The sequence below is a fragment of the Oncorhynchus masou genome, chromosome 8 (assembly GCF_036934945.1).
Source record: "Oncorhynchus masou masou isolate Uvic2021 chromosome 8, UVic_Omas_1.1, whole genome shotgun sequence".
In the NCBI taxonomy this organism is placed as follows: domain Eukaryota; kingdom Metazoa; phylum Chordata; class Actinopteri; order Salmoniformes; family Salmonidae; genus Oncorhynchus; species Oncorhynchus masou.
This window is the reverse complement of record NC_088219.1, coordinates 18,826,581-18,847,080: the sequence shown is the minus strand read 5'-3', so window position 1 is coordinate 18,847,080 and position 20,500 is coordinate 18,826,581. Positions and strand designations below refer to the sequence as shown.

Below are 20,500 nucleotides of genomic sequence, written 5' to 3'. Positions count from 1 at the left end.
TTTTATTTTTTTTAACTTCACTGAAGGCGTTTCATGAACCCAATATCACGTTTTGAAATGTAAAGGTTTTGAACTCGCATCTTCACATCAGTTGTGAAAGTCACCACCACGTCTGCATCATGTAGGGGAATAGACATGCTGGGCTGGTTACTTTAGGCACAACAGAGTGCATTTTCTTGTGTTTTCCTTGTCAATTTTGACAGTAAAATGATCTTTTTACTCTCCCCTTCTTTCTCCTGTCAGTGTGGACCTGGTTCATGCTCAGCTGCGCGTGTGTGAGGGGCGTAGCCTGCCAGAGCTGGGCCTGAAGCAGGATAAGATCCGGATCAATGGCTTCGCCATCCAATGCCGTGTGACCACAGAGGACCCTGCCCGCGGCTTCCAGCCTGACACTGGACGGCTAGAGGTAAGCAACAGCCTCCCCCACCTCCCCGCAGGCTACTGCCACTCAGTTATAATGGGCTGCATTCTCTCACTCGGTATAGGGCCAAAAGTTTCCTAACCATGATCCCTGAGAATTATTGGCCAGACCTTTTCCTGTTTGGACTCATGTCACGTGGGCAGGAGGGAAAAACTCCTGGCCCTAGTTATGCATGTCCATTTTTATTTTTAGGGTAGTAAGGTATTTCATGGCAGCAGATGTAAATCCATGACCAGTGAGTTTTCAGACATTTTGTGTTCAATCAATGACATCAAATGCCACATGGCAATGTAGAATGATGGGTAGTCCTACACTGTGTATGTCTGACTGTATTCAACAACTAGTCTAACCACGTCCCCTAATTCCTGAGACTAGTCTGATGACATATCAATGTGGGCAATTATTACATCATTCCTCAGTAATTTGAGATTGCTAGATTTTTCCTTCCATGAGAATGGCGTTCTCCTTGAAATGTAAGGTCCAATGCAGCGGTTTTCATCTCGATATCAAATAATTTCAGAGGGAAAATTCAGTACCTTGCTATGATAGTTATCAATTAAATTGTTCAAAAAGAAACAAAAATAGCTTCATAGCAAAGAGCAATTTCTGAAGCAAGAATTTAGCTAGGACTGTCTGGGGGAGGGGAAAACAGAAAATGAGCTGTTATTGGCAGAGGTTTGCATCCTTCTTTTATTGGTCTATTAAGTAATTTACTACATGGTGATGTCCCCACGGAAGGCCAACTCCATCCAACCACAACAGGCTGAAATTGCAGGCTTTCTTTCCAAACAGCCCTAACACTAAAAGGGCATTATCGTTTTCAGTATTTTTTCCAAACTCAAATGTGGAAATATGTAAAAAAAATCACAGGAATTATGTTTTTGACTGCATCAAGGTGCTGGGAAAGTGGTAATATTACTTTCTAATTCCACAGTTCTGACAGTCAAGGGTGAATCAAAGCCATTTTATTATTTTTGTTTTTACGTTCATGACTTCAAAGACATTCTCAAAGCACCCTGTAGGATTTGGAGAACTGCCTGTCTGAATGGAGGGAGGAGGAGAGAGTTTGAAATGCACTTTTGGCCTTTGCTATCCTTGCCTCTAATTGAAAGGCAATATTATGTAGCCATAATTATTGTCCATTTGAAATTTAGGAGACTATGGGCTAGATTAAAGGGGTTGCAAATTGTAGTTTGAATGCAGCAGGTGATGGGTAGTGCATAAATATCGACGGATAGATGCGTTATGAATGGGCATCACGTGACCTCAATAGGTATAGAGTGGACACTGATGGGAGAAATGCAGTGTGAATGTCTCAATGCTGGCCAGGGACAGGCTGGTAGATTAGGTAAACACTACAGACAGGTTCTCCACTCTCTCTTACTCTACTTCTCTCTACTCTCTCACTCTACTCTGCGTTTGTCTGAATGAGGGCTGGCTTTGATCCCTCGCCCGTCTCTGCAACTCAATGTCACCTTTTTTTTCTCTCTCACTCTGCTTTCCTAGACATTGTGAGAGGAATAAGAATGTTTGTGCAAAAAGAATGAAACAAAACAACATGTCACATTCCCATTTACAAGTTGCTTACATCTAGTAAAGCCTGGGAAGAGTTAGGGGTGTAGCAAAATAGCCCCATAACAGCAAAGATCCACCACCATATTTTACAGTAGGTATGGGGTACTTTTCAACTTATGCATCCTTATTTTGATGAGAAACCCACCACTAGTGAGCAAGATATAAAAACTCTCTGAGCAATTGTATTAGTATAAAAAAATATATATTCTTTTTTTCTCAGCTTTATCAAGGATGCCAATCCATTTTTTTTACCTGACTCTAGGTAGCAGCAGTAGCCAGAGTCAGGATGAACTAGCTAGCTAGTTAGGTAGCTGACCAAAAAATATCAAATGGTAATAATCAGTCTGCATTTATTGCTGTTTATAGTAGTGTCCAAGTTGTTCCATCGTGTGGTTCTAAATCCTGAATCCATCGATACTATTTTACTTGGTGCAGCCGGGCTTGGACCGTGTGCCCCTAGGTAGAAGTTAATTTGAATAGCCAGGTGCATGTGTGTCTCATTGGCTCAGCTGGCAAATCAGCAGTTTTTCTGCAGTATGCCTAAACCACTCTGTTTCCCAACAGGACAGGTAAAAAAAGTTATTTTATTTAACTCGGCAAGCCAGTTAAGAACCAATTCTTAGTTACAATAACGGCCTGGCAAAAGACCTGAGGGGATGGGGACTGGGATAAAAAACATCTAAATACAAAACACACATCACGACAAGAGAGAACACTACATAAAGACCAAAGACAACACAACATGGTAGCAACACAACACACAAACATTGGGCACAGACAACAGCACAAAGGGCAAGAAGGTAGAGACAACAATACATCATGCAAATTAGCCACAACTGTCATTAAAGTGTCCATGATTGAGTCTTTCAATGAAGAGATTGCGATAAAACTGTCCAGTTTGAGTTTTTTTGCAGCTCGTTCCAGTTGCTAGCTGCAGCGAACTGAATAGACGAGCGACCCAGGGATGTGTGCTTTGTGGACCTTTAACAGAATGTGACTGGCACAACGGGTGTTGTATGTGGAGGATGAGGGCTGCAGTAGATATCTCAGATAGGGGGAGTGAGGCCTAAGTTTTTTTTTATTTTTTTTATTTTTTTATAAATAAGCATCAACTAGTGGGTCTTGCAACAGGTATACAGATAAGAGCGTCTGCCAAATGACTTAAATGTAAATGTACAGAGATTACCAGTTTACAGAGAAGTATAGAGTGCAGTGATGTGTCCTATAAGGAGCATTGTTGGCAAATCTGATTGTCGAATGGTAAACAACATCTCGCCGCTCGAGAGCACTCTTACCTGCTGATCTATAAATAATTTGTCCATAATCTAGCATTGGTAGGATGGTCATCTGAATTGGGTTTAGTTTGGTAGCTGCAGTGAAAGAGGAGCAGTTTACGATAGAGGAACCAAGTCTAGATTTAACTGTAGCCTGCAGCTTTGATATGTGATGAGAGTAGGACAGTGTACTGTCTAGCCATACTCCCAAGAACTTGTATGCGGTGACTACCTCAAGCTCTAAACCCTCAGAGGTAGTAATCACACCTGTGGGGAGGGGGCATTCTTCTTACTGAACCTCTTAACATGTTCTGAACACCTAAGTGTAGAGAGATTTTTGGACACTAAGAAAGCTTTGTTGTAGCGCATTTGACACAATCTGGGGAGGGGTCAGCTCAGTATGAGACTATCTGCATATAAATGGATGAGAGCTTCCTACTGCCTGAGCTATGTTGATGTAAATTGAGAAGAGCGTGGGGGCCTAGGATCGAGCCTTGGGGTACTCCCTTGGTGACAAGCTGTGGCTGAGACAGCAGATTTTCTGACTTTATACACTGCACTCTTTGAGGGAGGTAGTTAGCAAACCAGGCCAAAGACCCCTAAGACACACATACTCCTTAGCTGGCCCAAAATAATGGAATGGTCTACCATATCAAAAGCTTTGGCCAAGCCAATAAAAATAGCAGTGGTGACTTGGACTCTGACTTGACCAGTCAGACTGTCTCTCTCCATTGCATAATTCATGGCAATAGCTACTGTATTAGCTAGGCCTACTAATTTGGAATGCTTGTAAGTCAGCTTACTCCCTACATTATGAAATGTAGCTTCAAAGATTGTTGGATGGCAGCTTTGTCTGCCAAGGGTCTCGCGACTTGACTTGGCTAAGACTGGCTCCGTGTTCACACAGGCATTTGTTAACCACGGTTAAGATTATTATTATTATTTTTATTATTTTTTTAGAGCTGGGCTAAGGATTCACACTTGTATTCCAAAGCCCTGGGCTAACGGACAAATGCACATGCGACTAACATTCCATCTCTGTCCACGACCAATTTTATAAGCAATAAGGAACACATTATTTCCTCTTGATTCTAGCCTAGCATTTGATTTCCAACATTGATGGTCTGTATAAATCGTGCTGCCTGCCCCTACGAGCTTGGAAACAATGTTTCACTTTTGAAATGTGATCTCGTCCCATATGCTGTGCAAGGACGAAACTTTTCTGATCCAGGCAAAATCGTGCAACAATATTATTATGAATAGTTGGGACACATTCAAGGGTTTTTCTTTATTTCTACTATTTTCTACATTGTAGAATAGTATTGAAGACATCAACTATGAAATAACACATTGAATCATGTAACAAAGTGTTAAACTAATCAATTTTATATTATTAGAAAGTAGTCTTGCTCCGTTTTTATTTTTCTTGATCTCCAGTATTTTCCACAACTAGTCAAATTTATTTTTCATGTCTGACTTTTCTTTTTACCTCCCTGAGCAACCAGTGAACATTCCCCCATGTTTAGTTTTTCATGTCCTCTGAATCCATTTTGCTGTCACATTTGGAGTTTATAACCAATTTATTGATGTGATTATATGCTATAGGTCAGGCCCTATTGGTCACGTGCACGCGACGCATTCATGTGTCATGTTAAAAGAGCTAGGGAATGTTTTTCCGAAACAAATTAGGGATTTCGGTAACAACTTTTTGGTCAGTAATGGCTATAGTTATGTTGCAGCTTCAGCAACACGGACAGAGCGATACACACTGATGTTCTGTGGTGGTCGCTACAGCAGGGAGGATCGGGAGACAACTGGTGCTAGTCACGCAGCAAGTAGTACCCTCTAGTCACTTGTGTCTTAATCAAACAGAGCGCTTAAAGCGTCAAACAAGCTTAGTGCATGTAGTTGATTTGATTAAAACACATAGGATGTGTCTATATGGAAAAATACACTACAATTTAGACCAATCGATTTGGCAAAAGAACACATGACTCTTGGTCGAGTAAGATTATTATTTTTTGTCTGGGACAGCCTTATCACATCACATGTATAGCAGAACACACAGCCGCAGTTTATGATGGTGCAACATTAAATCACAGTACAGATGAACATTTCTGTACAAAGGGTTGTTGAAAAAAAAATTATAGGTTGGAACTCTTGCTGTTAAAATACAAGACATTGTTATTCTTAACTGGAATTGTCAATTCTATACTCCTGTTCATTTACCAATTCAATTAGGTTACCCTTAGTCTGTTATATCAGGATTTGTAAGATACTGATAGAAAAGAAAACACAGAGGCCCAGTCTACCAAAGTTAAATGTTTATTCACGTAACGTTCTGACGTGTACAGTACAGGACCTTCAATTGATAGTGACACACATACTTCCACACCAACCATCAAATCCGCCCGCCAACAGAGCCTAGGGGAGTACGTGAGAATAAAGTCTTCCTACCCTCCCCTAAGAGGGGGAGAGACCTGGTACTGGGAAGTTCAGTGTCCCAGCCCCAAGGTCACCCCGGATCTGGCTCAGACAGTCTGTTCTCAAAACACTAGACACATTGTTCCCAAAATGTTGATTCTGACTAAAACGACATACAGTATTATAATATAATCATCGAATGAGTCTAACCCTTACACACATTATAATACTCTAATGATTCAAATGTCATACAATCACATGGTTTCAGGACTGATTATACATTGTACTGAAATGTCATGACCCACCATTAACAGGTCTGTGACCCACTTTGGGTCGAGACCCATACTTTAAGAAAGGCTGCAGTCTAGAATGCAAATGTAGTCGTCTTGCACGGAACCCAAATCGGCTGTGCACGTGCGCCATTGTGCGTAAATGTATTTTGTCCCCCACACCAAATGCTAACACGACACGCAGGTTAAAATGTCAAACTCTGAACCAATTATATTAATTTGGGGACAGGTCGAAAAACAAACATTTATGGCTAGTTAGCTTGCACTTGCTAGCTAATTTGTCCTATTTTGCTAGCTTGCTGTTGATAGCTAATTTGTCCTGGGATATAAACATTGAGTTGTTATTTTACCTGAAATGCACAAGGTCCTCTACTCCGACAATTAATCCACACATAAAACGGTCAAACAAATTATTTCTAGACATCTCCCTTCCAGGCTTTTTTCTTTTCTTGACTTTATATTGCGATTGGCAACTTTCATGAAATAGGTGCATTACCGCCACCGACATTGTTCGTCTTTCAGTCGTGGGTATAACCAATGAGGAGATGGCACGTGGGTACCTGCTTCTATATACCAATGAGGAGATGGGAGAGGCGGGACTTGCAGTGTGATCTGTCAGAAATATTATTTTTTTATTTATTTTTTTGTCCTTGGCAACGCAGATGCTCGTGAGCAGTGTGGGTGCAATAATTAAATAATATAGATTTCTAAATGTATTTTGCAGCGCACGCTACGCGAGCGGTGTAGTCAACCTGTTAGTAGGACTGCAATAATGATATGGTGTGTGCCCGCATCCGTTTTGGGAGTCGAGCAAGAGTTGATTCCTTCCGACTCCAATCACAGGAGTTGGACTTGTTTGGAGGAAGTTAGCCAGCCTGCATAGCAACCACTGTTGCTATGAGAGCTCCCAAGTGGCGTAGCGATCTAAGTCACCGCATCTCAAGTTTTTGCACGGATTAAAGTGTTTTTTTTTTTACCTTGGAGAAAATTATATAAAAGTACTTCAAATTGCTTGCAGAATGCATCACAAGCACATGCATATATTTACCGTCTTTCGGATGGGACGATAAACGGGTGTCCTGACTCTCTGAGGTCATTAAAGATCCCATGGCAGTTATCGTAAGAGTAGGGTTGTTAACCCCAGTGTCCTGGCTATATTCCCAATCTGGCCCTCAAACCATCACGGTCACCTAATAATCCCCAGTTTACAATTGGCTCATTCATCCCCCTCTCCCCTGTAACTATTCCCCTGGTCGTTGCTGCAAATGAGAATGTGTTCAGTCAACTTACCTGGTAAAATAATGGATAAATAAAATGCAAATGATGTTTAAGTGCAGCTTTTGGAAGTGTTTCTGGGGCTAGCCCCAAAGTCGGTGCTAATCCTGCTCCGGAGCATGGCTAGCTATTCCCAGGCTAAGGTTGGCACCAGCCCACTTTGCAATGTGCAAGTGTGGACACTCGGAGGCTCTTGGCCCTGGGCTAAGTTGTGAATGATGACTCTGACTCCAACACTTGGGACTTGACTCAAGCTTTAGGGACTTGACTACAACACTGTTTAGGATTACTTCACAAAAATTAAACAAGTCTGGGCAGAATGGTTGAATTTAGGCAAGTTGCTACAATTTATGCAATAAATGGGAATTGGAACAGTATCTCCTGTCAGCATTCCAAACGGAACTTTGCCTGCTGTGTTATATGTGGCATAAGAATGTAGGCGATCACCTGAGAATTATACCTGAAGTGACATTATGCTGGAAAGAACATTTTAGATTGATTCATGATCTTATATATTCCCCACCATTGTGGTGGTAGACAAAATGTGAGCTATGCATGAATAGAAACTGCAACCAATGACACAATCTGCGGTGTATTCATTAGTTTCACACGTAATAAAATATTTTGCACTGTAGCAAAACATTTTGCAACTGAAGCCATTTACTCCAAACGGAAAACATGTTGCCCTGTTTGTCACACTTGCTCGTCTCTCCACCCACTGGTGCCCACTGTCAGGTAAACTCTTGTTGCTCATACTTGAAAGCACAACTTGGGTTATGTCATTGATTTAGGTTATAGGGAAATGAATCTCTCGTGGACAGACCACGTGAACATAATCTGACCATATTGAGAGATTTTAGCTAAGAATTAACCTAGATTATTAACGAACTGACCCGATAAGAACTACTTCACAAATATTTAATGAGCAAGAATCCATTAAGGGTAGGAGGGTTTAAATTAGTCAAATTGCTACAATTTATGTAATTAAAGGGAATTTGAACAGTATCCCCTTTTTTAAGCATGTCAACGTTCCTAACGGAACTTTACCTGCTGTGATCTTCTGTGGCATAAGAATGCAGTTCATTACCTGAAAATTATACCTGCAGTGACATTATGCTGAAAAGAACATAAGTCTTTGGTATTACTCGGCTGGGGATCAAACTCCTAAGCTTTGTTTTTTATTTTTTTAAATTCTGTTTTGTCACACAGGATAGGTGCAGTGAAATGTTTTACAGGGTCAGCCATAGTAGTGCAGTGCTCCTTTAGCAAATTAGGGGTTAAGTGCCTTGCTCAAGGACACATTGGAAGATTTTTCATCTTGTCGGCTCTGGTATTCGAACCAGCGACCTTTCGGTTACTGGCCCAATGCTCTAACCGCTCTACCTGCCGCCCTAATCTTCGGGTGGAAACTAACCACAAGACCACAGAGTTGGTAATGTGTAAGTCAGTTTGCTTTCTACATTATGAAATGTAGCTTCAAAGACTGTTGGATCACAGCTTTTAGCCTACCAAGGGACTATTGACTCGACTTGATACTGAACAAAAATATAAACGCAACGTGTTGGTCCCATGTTTTATGAGGTGAAATAAAACATCCTAGACGTTTTCCATAAACACAAAGCTTGTTTCTCTCATTTTGTGCACACACAAGTCCATTTTTTTAGTTTGCATTTCCTCTTTGCCAAGATAATCCATCCACCTGACAGAAGTTTGTCAGCTGAAGCATTGAGGTAATTGTAATGACCACAATTTGATAGGTCATTGGGGTTAAATGAGCGTTCAGTGTATTGGCAGCAAAGAGGGCGCATTGATTGACTGACTGATGTTCCTGCTTTGGAAGCCAGTGAACACCTAAGTGGCAGGAACCACACTGATATACTTTAATGTATTCTCTGGCATGTCTCCCACATACAACACATTTAACAAGAATGTTTCATTGTATTTGTGCTGACAGTATCTATAGATGCACCAACAAGTATGAAAACATGTAAAGTGTTTCATGAGCTGAAATGAAAGGTCCCTGAAATGTGCCATATGCACAAAAAGCTTATTCTCTCATTTTGTGCACAAATGTGTTTACATACTTGTTGGTGAGAATTCTCCTTTGCCAAGATAATCCATCCATGTGACTGGTATGGCATAATCGAAAAGCTGATTTTAAATGGCACGACCATTACATAGGTGCACCTTGTGCTGGGGAAAAGGCCACTCTATAATGTGCAGTTTTGTCACAATACAATGCCACAGATGTCTCAAGTTGAGGGAGTGTGCAATTGGCATGCTGACTGCAGGAATGTCCACCAGAGAAATGCATTTCTCTACCATGAGCTGTCTCGAATGTCGTTTTGGAGAATTTGGCTGTACATCCAACCGGCCTAACAACCTCAGACCATGTGTAATCAAGCTAGCCCAGAACCTCCACATCGGTCTTAGACAAGCCCATAGGTGAATGAGACCAGCCACTTGGACAGCTGATTTAAACTGTGGATTTGCACAACTGAAGAATTTCTGACCACCCCAAGGTCTTGACCTGACTGCAGTTCGGTGTCATAACCGACTTCAGGGGGCAAATGCTCACCTTCGATACACCCTGGGGAAGTATGCGCTTCACGGATGTAACCCAATTTCAACTGTTATGGGCAGATGGCAGACAGCGTGTATGGTGTCTGCAAGTGGTTTTTGACATCAACGTTGTGAACAGTGCCCCAAGGTGGCAGTGGGATTATGGTATGGGCAGGCATAAGCTACGCACAACGAACACAATTGCATTTTATCGATGGCCATTTATTTAAATGCAAAAGATACCGTGACACGAGCCTAAGGCCCCTTGCCGTGCCATTCATCCGCCGCAGTCACCTGATGTTTCAGCATGATGATGCTCGGTCCCATGTCGCAAATCTCTATACACAATTCCTGGAAGCTGAAAATGTCCCAGTTCTTCCATGGCATGCGTACTCACCAGACATGTCACCCGTTGAGCGTGTTTGGGATGCCCTGGATTGACGTGTACGACAGCGTATTCCAGTTTCTGCTAATATCAGCAACTTTGTATAGTCATTGAGTGGGACTACAGGCCACAATCAACAGCCAGATCAACTCTATGTGAAGGAGTTGTCACACTGCATGAAGCAAATGGTGGTCACACCAGATACTGACTGGTTTTCTGATCCACGCCCCTACTTATTTAAAAAAAAAATAATAATAAAGGCATATGTGACTAAGGTATGTGTATCTGTTTTCCCAGTCATGTGAAATCCATAGATTAGGGATGGAATGCATTTATTTTAATTGACTGATTTTCCTTTATGAACTTTAACTCAGTAAAATCTTTGAAATTGTTGCATGTTGTGTTTTTATTTTTGTTCATTGGTTATGACTTGAATTCCAACACTAGGGTCTTGGGACTTGAGGTTGACGGACTTAGTGGCAAGAAAAAGCATGTGAACACTTTGGAATTACCTGGCTTTCTGCATAAATTGGTCATCAAATTTGATCTGATCTTCATCGAAGTCACAACAGTAGGCAGTGTGCTTAAACTAATAAAACACACATTGTATTTTCCTTGTCTATACTGAATACATTTAACCATTCCGTGTATGTTGGGAAAAAGTATGTGGACCCCTAGGCTAATGACTTCTCCAAAAGTTAATTGGAGTCCGTCTGCTAACCTGGAGTCCAATCAATGAGATGAGATGAGATTGGAGATGTTGGTTAGAGCTGCCTTGCCCTAGAAAAACACTCACAAAATGTGAGTTTGTTATTCACTTGAAGCATTGCCTGTTGTGAACCATACCTCAAACAAAAGAGCTCTTAGAAGACCTAAGATTAAGAATTGTTGAGTTGCATAAAAGCTGGAAAGGGTTACAAATTCTCTAAAAGCCTTGATGTTCATCAGTCCACGGTAAGACAAATTGTCTATAAATGGAGAAAGTTCAGCACTGTTGCTACTCTCCCTAGGACTGGCCGTCCTGAAAAGATGGCTGCAATAGCACAGCGCAGAATGCTCAATGAGGTTAAGAATCCTAGAGTGTCAGCTAAAGACTTACAGGAATCTCTAGAACATGCTAACATCTCTGTTGACGAGTCTACGATACGTAAAACACTAAACAAGAATGGTGTTCATGGGAGGACACCATGGACGAAGCCACTGCTGTCCAAAAAAATAAGTGCTGCACTTCTGAAGTTTGCAAAAGTGCACCTGGATGTTCCACATCGCTACTGGCAATATTCTGTGGACAGATGAAGCTACAGTTGAGTTGTTTGGAAGGAACACACAACACTGAAGAAAAAAGGCACAGCACATCAACCTCATCCCAACTGTAAAGTCTGGTGGAGGAAGCATCATGGTTTGTGGCTGCCTCAGGGCCTTGGACAGCTTGCTGTCATCGACGGAAAAATTAATTTCCAAGTTTTATCAAAACATTTTGCAGGAGAATGTTATCTTTCCCCCAATTGAAGCTCAACACAAGTTGGGTGACGCAACCAGACGACTTAAAACACAAGTAAATCAACAGAAGAAAATACACCTTCTGGAGTGGCCCAGTTAGAGTCCTGACCTCAACCTGATTTTGAGATTCTGTGGCATGACCTCTAGCATTTCACACCAGACATCCCAAGAATATTGCTGAACTGAAACCGTTTTTGTAAGGAACAATGGTTTTAATTCCTCCTGACCGTTGTGCAGGTCTGATCTGCAACTACAGAAAACGTTTGGTTGAGGTTATTGCTGCCAAAGGAGGCTCAACCAGTTAATTAATCCAAGGGTTCACATACATTTTCCCACCCTGCACTGTGAATGTTCACACGGTGTGTTCCTTAAAGACTTAAACGTATAATTGTTTATTTTAAGCAGGCTGTTTGTCTATTATTGTGACCTAGATGAAGATCCGATCCAATTTATGTAGAAATCCAGGCTTTTCCAAAGGGTTAACATACTTTTTCTTGCCACGAGCTACATCAATGGTCAAGGGTTCCTTATTTTGACATCAGTCGATTTTATTTTTTTGTATTCTGTTCACTATTTGGGCAGGTAGTATATGAAGTAACTACATGAGAATTATCAACGTTTCAAAGTAAGCAGAGGTAAATCCTTCTGGCAAGGAAATGTTCAGTATGCCAAAAAAGCATGTCAGTTATCACTGTGTAGTCATGACCATTTATGGTCTTTCTTTATAAACATAATTACCGTGATGAATGTTGAACTGATAAATTCCTGTGTTTGAAATGTGAGCTTCCCATTCTACTGATGAGGTGCTGGAAGGCACCAATTATCTCACTTATTGTTCGGATTATCTGTCATTTAAACTATGCATACCACTCTTCCTGCAGATATTCTCAAGGGCATCACCAATACCTTGGAGACAGTTGGGCATCTGAGAACACTAAACCAAAGTACAGGTTGTAGCTTCATATTTAACAAGAGTTTTGCCGAATTGGTCCATTAAGACATCCGTGTTTTGATATTTGTTGGCTTTCACAGCACTACCAGCTTAACTTGTGAACAAGTGGTGCCATTTTGTTTTTATTGCCTGTGCTTTTCAGATGGCCCAGGGAATAAAGGCAAAGCCGACCATTACATTAGTATTCTGTATTTAGCCCTGTGTTGGCCCCCTGTTTACAAAACCGTCAATGTGGAAAGTGCCAGGATATTCCCAAGGAGAGACGTCATAGAATGGGACATGTACTTGTGAATTCCAGGCAGAGAACAAGATTACTTGCAGACGTTCTATAAACCATGCAAAGTATGATTGTGGTGTCTGGCTTTCTAGGCTCTCTGGCAGTGTGATATGTCTAATAGGGTGGTCCCAGATGATAGTTACTGCTCTCAAAGGTTTTTGCACCATAATTGGATGTGGTCTCTGCACTCTGAAGACCAGCTTTCACATTAATCAAATCACTGTTGAATTAAGAATATTACTATTGCCATACCCTGTATTGGAGACTGACTGGACAGGGATCATTGCTATGCTTCATTTATTCATTTTGATCAGGGGTGAACAATTCTAGTCCTGGAGGGCCTGATTGGTGTCAGTTTTGCCCCAGCTAACACACCTGACTCCAATAATCACCTAATCATGATCTTCAGTTTAGAATGCAATTTGATTAATCAGCTGTTTACTAGGGATGGGGGAAAAGTGTGACTAATCAGACCCTCGAGGACGGACCGGAGTTGCCCACCCCTGATCTAGATGCATGTTTTGGGTAAGCTATTTATTTAGGACTGCATCCCATCACAGCCACATCCCAATCTCAGCACAGTGAGACATCGCCAGCTCCCTCCACTTCTGAATATGTATTAGTACCGGTCCTGCTCTCTTCATCCATAGGGGGATGACTATTTGATTCAATATACAGAGCAGTGCAGGTTACAGGAGAATTTTCTGTCTGTTCTGACATCTCCTGCTCAGACTTACTAATACACTAAAATGTATTAATGGTTTTACATTCAGAATGACCCCTAAATGACTTTAGATGCCCTTAAAGTCTTTTTCCACTTTTTAAATATGACTTCCTCATCCAATTCTTGGAATAGCAGAATTGTTTTTGTATTAGGTTGTGAATCTACAGTGGGTTTTCTTTTTATATACTTTAAAAAAATTGTAGGAACACAAAGTAAAATAAAAGGACAAAACAGATCTGGCAGTTAGTGCACGTCATCATATTAGTTACACTTTACATCTTTGAATTAGACCTTTTTCATGTACGAAACCCATTTTCCCCAGTATTCCTGATACTGGGTTTTTAGTGTTTGTTCTATGTCAAATCCCATTTTCCCCCAGTAAGTTTTGATTTTGGGGCAAGTCCAAAAGATATGAGTGAGCTACTCTCGATAGACCGCATTCTCTCCAACAAGGATGTTGGGAGCCAGTCTGTTTTGATTTCAGTTTAGGTGTTCTTCTAACAGAATTCTCTCCATGACCATGAGTTGGTGGAGCTTTGAGTCTCTGTTCAATCATGTTTCATCAGTTATTTCAATGTTAAGTTCCTCCTCCCATTTCTTTTTAATATAGTTTGTAGAATGTTTCTTTGAGAGTTGAATACCAAAGTAGAGATTTGAGAGTTTTTTTTTTTTTTTTAGTACTCGCCCAAGTTGTATGCATTAGTGAATACTAGGATTCATTTTGGAGGTGCTCGGGGGTTAGTCACTTATCTCCCTTAAGAAATAGTGTCGAGCTTGTAGGTATCTGTAAAAGTCGTGTTTATCCAAGCCATGTTTTTTTACATAGGTCCTGGAAGTTATCTAGGTCCCCATAGCCTTATAATTGTACTGAATGATGTGATGCCTTTCTGCGTCCATTGTTTAAATCTGCTGTCCTGAGTTGCAGGGATGAAGCTGGGGTCGTATGCGGGCCAACTCAGCAGTTTGATCTCTCTAAATTATTTTGCTTAACTACCATGTCTTCAGAGAGAAATGAATCCACTGATTTTTGTCTACGGTAGATTTCTATTACCATGTCCTTATTTCCCCAAACTGACTGTATGTGTGTCTCTGTCAAAGTAGTCTTAATGTCTTTCCATTTGGATTCATATTCTGAATTGCACCAACACACCAGAGGTCTCATTGGGCTGACACACAATAATCTTTTAGCTTTGGTAAAGCCACACCCCCACAGTTTGGTAATTGTAACTTGTAGATCTCTTGCTGTTCCAGATAAACCTTGATATCTGTATCTCTAAACTGTTTAGGTGGGTTTTCTATGGGCTGTGATTGGAACAAATACAGTAACCTCGGCAGGATGTTCATTTTGATCCAATTCTACTAAGATCTAAAGGAAGTGAATTCCACCTGTCTTGGTCATTTATTTTCTAATTCATGTGATCGTAATTCATGTAATAGAGTTTGGGTGTATCTTTTGGTAGATCTACGCCAAGATATTTAATGGATGAAGAAGTCCAGTGGAAGTTGTACCTCAGCTCTTCCTGTGGGGTATAATTATATACTAGGGTTTGGGTCTCGTGCATGTTAAGCATATACCCTGAATATGTTTGTAAATCATCCATCAATCTAGGTACACTTGAGCCTGGGTGTTTAAGGAATAACAGAACATCATCAGCATACATGCATATCTTATGTTCACTGCATCTTATTGTTATTCCCTCTAAAGTTGGGTCCTGTCTTATTGCCTGTGCTAATGCTTCGAGGTACAAGGAGAAGAGCGGTGGCGAAAGATTACAGCCTTGTCTTGCCCCTCACTCTAATTTTATCGTTTGTGACAAAGGTCTTTTATTCTAGCGGTCGGACATGAATATAGTGTTGTGATGTACTGTATCACTACTTTGTTGAAACCAAAACTTTCCATAACTTGGAATTCGTAATCCCATCAGTGGATGTTTTCTATGCTCAAGTCTAGGGTTGTCTTCGACCACAAAAAAATCTTGGTTGACCAAGAGTCATCTGTTTGAATAAAGTCAGCTATATGTAGGCTACTTTGTCTGATGCTGTTAAGCACTACAATTAAAAATTAACACCAATTACTAAAGAGGGAGCCAGAGGTCATTCTTGCCTAACCACCCCTGTCTGTCCCCCCCAGCTGCAGGATTTCGCAAGTTCTTCCATTACACTCCTGAAGTTGCAGGTAATGGCCGACACCAGCGGGTCTGCAACCTTTTCCATTTAGAGTGCCAAGTTATCCTACCATTTCTAATGATCTGCATGCCAGTTATGATTTTCATATGCACATTTTCATGGAACAGTTTCATTTAATTTACAATGGTCTTCATATCTCAAAATAAATGTCATGTGGTTCATCATATTTATCTCAATGAAGACGATACATATCTAAAAAATAATTGCTATTGCCAATATGTAAAAATAGCCTACATAAAGCCTACAAATAAAGACGCTGCAGTGTAGAAAATGCCCTGATTTAAAATATATATATATATATATTACTAAAAAAAAAAAATCCTATAAATCACATTGGCTATGCGTGGCCTGTCTGCAACAAACTTGAAACATTAACTTGGTCCAGCCTGAAGCTTGCACTAGCAAACTTGTAATTTGTATAAAATATTCTGGGCCCTCAGTTTCCAGGACCAGTGAGCTCTGGACAGGCCGACATGGCTGTAGGCTATTTGCTCAAGGGATAAGTAATCAGTTTGTTTTTTTGACATTTCCATCGGATCATAGCATGACACTTCTTTTTTTTTCTCTCTCCCTTTTCATGCTGAATAGTTATGGAAAGGGAGAGGGCTGGAAAGATTTTTCAAATGGGCTACTTTGAGGAACAATTGTCATTCTCAATGGATGTAGAAACGGACTTAATTTACTTTGAGGTGAAGAAAAATCACTTTGAGAAGCTCCACAGTGATGGTGAGTTAAGACAATCAGAAATGTGCACATTTTATAGGCCTACATTTGCGCACATACCAGGTGGCCTAGTTCTATGCTTAAATAGGTGTGCCCTTACTCCAGATTGACAGGAGCCCTCCAAACAAAAGACAATGAACAAGTTGACAACTTGTAAATGGAATGAAATAAACCAAAACTAAGTGTCGCTTAGGTTGTGTGCTCAGCAAACAAGGTACCCACTCCTACAATGACAACAGTAACACCAATAATATATTGAATGCTTTAACAGAAATGACCGTGACCAACCAAACATTGTAGATTATTGTCGACCAACAGCTTGTGACCTACTAGTTTCGCACTTTCTGTCAAGGCAGGAAGATTACCCTTTTGAAACTCTTGAATCTTTTTAGACATTTCTCATCCTTGCTCTGTTGAGTTGGGCAATTTCTCACTTGTAACCAAAATGTTTAACGACATAGCTAGCTGACATTGGGTAAGGCAGAGAATGGCAGTGCTGAGGTCTGGACTGCAATTCTCAGCCACGTTCAATACTCCCTGAGGAGTTTGACATCCCGTTGTACTGTCTCTCTATTGTTCATCTGCTTCTGCTGTTCTTCTCCCCTGCTGTTCTTGTTGTCTCTTGACAACAAGGTTGATGAAATCCGAGCAAGGGTAGCATTCCAGAGAGACATAAGACTGTAACGTTCTTTGCTTCACGGAAACATGACTCACCCGAGACACTCTATCGGAGTTGGTACAGCCAGCTGGTTTCTTCATGCATCGCGCCGACAGAAACAAGCATCTTTCTGGTAAGAAGAGGGGTGGGGGGGGTATGCTTTGTGATTAACGAGATGTGGTGTGATCATAACACAGGAACTCAAGTCCTTCTGTTCACCTGACTTAGAATTCCTCACAATCAAATGTCGACCGCATTATCTACCAAGAGAATTCTCTTCGATTATAATCACAGCCGCATATATTCCCCCCTCAAGCAGGCACATCGATGGCCCTAAAATAACTTTATTTGACTCTGTAAACTGGAAACCACATATCCTCAGGCTACATTCAATGGACCTGGGGATTTTAACAAGGCTAATCTGAAAACAAGATTCATAAATTCTATCAGCATATCGATTGTGCTACCAGGGCTGGTAAAACCCTGGATCATCGTTATTCTAACTTCAGCGACGCATATAAGGCTCTCCCTGCCCTCCTTTTGGAATAGCTGACCACAACTCCATTTTGTTGCTTCCAGCCTATAGACAGAAACTACAACGGGAAGCTCCCGCTCTCAGGTCTGTTCAACGCTGGTCCGACCAATCTGACTATTAAAACATTCCCCCAACCAGAAACCGTGGATTCATGGCAGCATTCGCGCTAAACTGAAAGTGTGAACCACTGCTTTTAACCAGGGCAAGGTGACCGGAAACATAACCGAATACAAACAGTGTAGCTATTCCCTCCGCAAGGCAATCAAACAAGAAAAGCATCAGTATAGAGACAAAGAGTCGCAATTCAACGACTCAGACACGAGGTATGTGGCAGGGTCTACAGTCAATCACGGATTACAAAAAGAAAACCAGCCCCGTCGCGTACCAGGACGTCTTGCTCCCAGACAGACTAAACAACTTCTTTGCTTGCTTTGAAGACAATACAGTGCCACTGACACAGCCCACTACTAAAACCTGCGGACTCTCCTTCACTGCAGCCGACGTGAGTAAAACATTTAAACGTGTTAACCCTTGCAAGGCTGCAGGCCCAGACGGCATCCCACCCGCATCCTCAGAGCACGCGCACACCAGCTGGCTGGTGTATTTACGGACATATTCAATCAATCCTTATCCCAGTCCCACATGCTTCAAGAGGGCCACCCATTGTTCCTGTTCCCAAGAAAGCTAAGGTAACTGAGCTAAACGACTACCGCCCCGTAGCACTCACTTCCGTCATCATGAAGTGCTTTGAGAGACTAGTTGAGGACCATATCACCTCCACCCTACCTGACACCCTAGACTCAATCCAATTTGCTTACCGCCCCAATAGGTCCACAGACGATGCAATTGCAACCACAATGCACACTGCCCTAACCCATCTGGACAAGACTAATACCTATGTGAGAATGCTGTTCATCGACTACAGCTCAGCATTTAACACCATAGTACCCTCAACTCGTCATCAAGGTCAAGACCCTGGGTCTTGACCCCGCCTTGTGCAACTGGATCCTGGACTTCCTGACGGTCCGCCCCCAGGTGGTGAGGGTAGGTAACATCTCCACCCCACTGATCCTCAACACTTTGGCCCCACAAGGGTGCTTTCTGAGCCCTCTCCTGTACTCCCTGTTCACCCACGACGGTGTGTCCATTCACGACTCCAACTCAATCAAGTTTGCAGACGACATTGCAGTGGTATGCTTGATTACCAACAACAACGAGACGGTCTACAGGGAGGAGGTGAGGGCCCTCGGAGTGTGGTGTCAGGAAAATAAGCTCACACAATGTCAACAAAACGAAGGAGATGATCGTGTACTTCAGGAAACAGCAGAGGGAGCACCCCCCTATCCACATCAACGGGAAAGTAGTGGAGAGGGTAGTAAGTTTTTTAAGTTCCTCGGCGTACACATCACGGACAAACTGAATTGGTCCACCCACAGACAGCGTGGTGAAGGCGCAGCTGTTGTGAAATTGTTAGGTTAGATTACTTGTTGGTTATTACTGCGTTGTCAGAACTAGAAGCACAATCATTTCGCTACACTCGCATTAACATCTGCTAAACATGTGTATGTGACAAATCAAATTTGATTTTGATTTGAAGAATTTAATCATTGCATTGAAAGACATTTTGCTTCTTGTTCCATCCTTCTAAACTGATCAAGTTCACACCTTCATCAACCATTGAATAGTGGTTCATGGCCAATGGAATGAAATCTAAGGGTTTGAGATAATGCTCTAATACCCACCCACTGAATGAATTCCTCTGCATGCTCGACTCTCTTTATTCTCTCATGCTGGGGCTGAAGCTTACCAACATCTTCCATGTTTGCATTTATTTCTACAGTACCTTCCATTTGTTCAGTATTTACCATTTTAATTACTACTCTAGTTTGCTTGAGGCTACTATTCAGTGTTGTCGTCATTGTGATATGTTAACAATAGCAAACCAGTCTGGCATAATTTTAAACCATGTTTAACATAATTGTGCCTTGGTTAAAATCATGTCTTTTTAAATGTGTATATAAATATATAGAACTCCTGGTATAGTGCCTCTGTTTAATATTTGCGGTACAGTGTATTGTCTACCCTGTTCAGACAGGCACTCATACAAGTGTTGTTCATGGGAGGAGAACCCAATCTGTTGCAGACCCCAAAATTAATATCTCAGAAACCAAATCTCGCCATGCTGTCCCAAAATAAATTGAAAATGTCCCATTGGCTGATAAATGGAAATGAAGATCATTGCTCATCCCTCTTGGTCCTTCACCTTCTAAAAAAACAATTCACTAACTATGATTGACATTCTATTCCTTATTAGTCTTTTATAGGTAATTAAATCATCCCCTTCTCTCCACTGTTCAATAACCCATACCTATTTAACCATGTTTTCCTTCCCCTTCCAACCACATGCTCCACCTCCTCTAATCCATCCTCTTTTCATCCTCTGTTTACTTTCTCATTTGTTTGCTTCACGTTATTCTTTCCTCCCTCCCCAATCCTTGTCAACTTGTTTGCGCTTTCTAATTTTCAATTTTGTTTTGCTCTCCTGAAATCATTTAATTCTCTTCCCTCATCCCCCTCCACTCTGTCGCTTCATTTCTCCCCCTCTTTCACTATCTTCCTCTTGCCGTCTCGCTTGTACATTTAGTTTTAAACACGTTTTGTGGGGGTTCCCTAACTCCACAATCTCTCCATCTGCTTGACATTTTATTTTCTCATGCTATTTAATTCCCTCCCATTCC

The 20,500-nt window shown here is 41.4% G+C and overlaps 1 protein-coding gene across 1 annotated transcript in view; it reads left to right on the top strand.

The window, feature by feature from the left end:
- The window catches only part of LOC135544314 (pyruvate carboxylase, mitochondrial-like), a 97,648-nt gene that overhangs the window by 26,894 nt on the left and 50,254 nt on the right, over window positions 1-20,500 (top strand). The window contains exon 9 of the mRNA XM_064971828.1: window positions 244-406. Within this exon, the coding sequence (XP_064827900.1) occupies window positions 244-406 (163 nt within the window). The remainder of the gene's footprint in view (window positions 1-243; window positions 407-20,500) is intronic.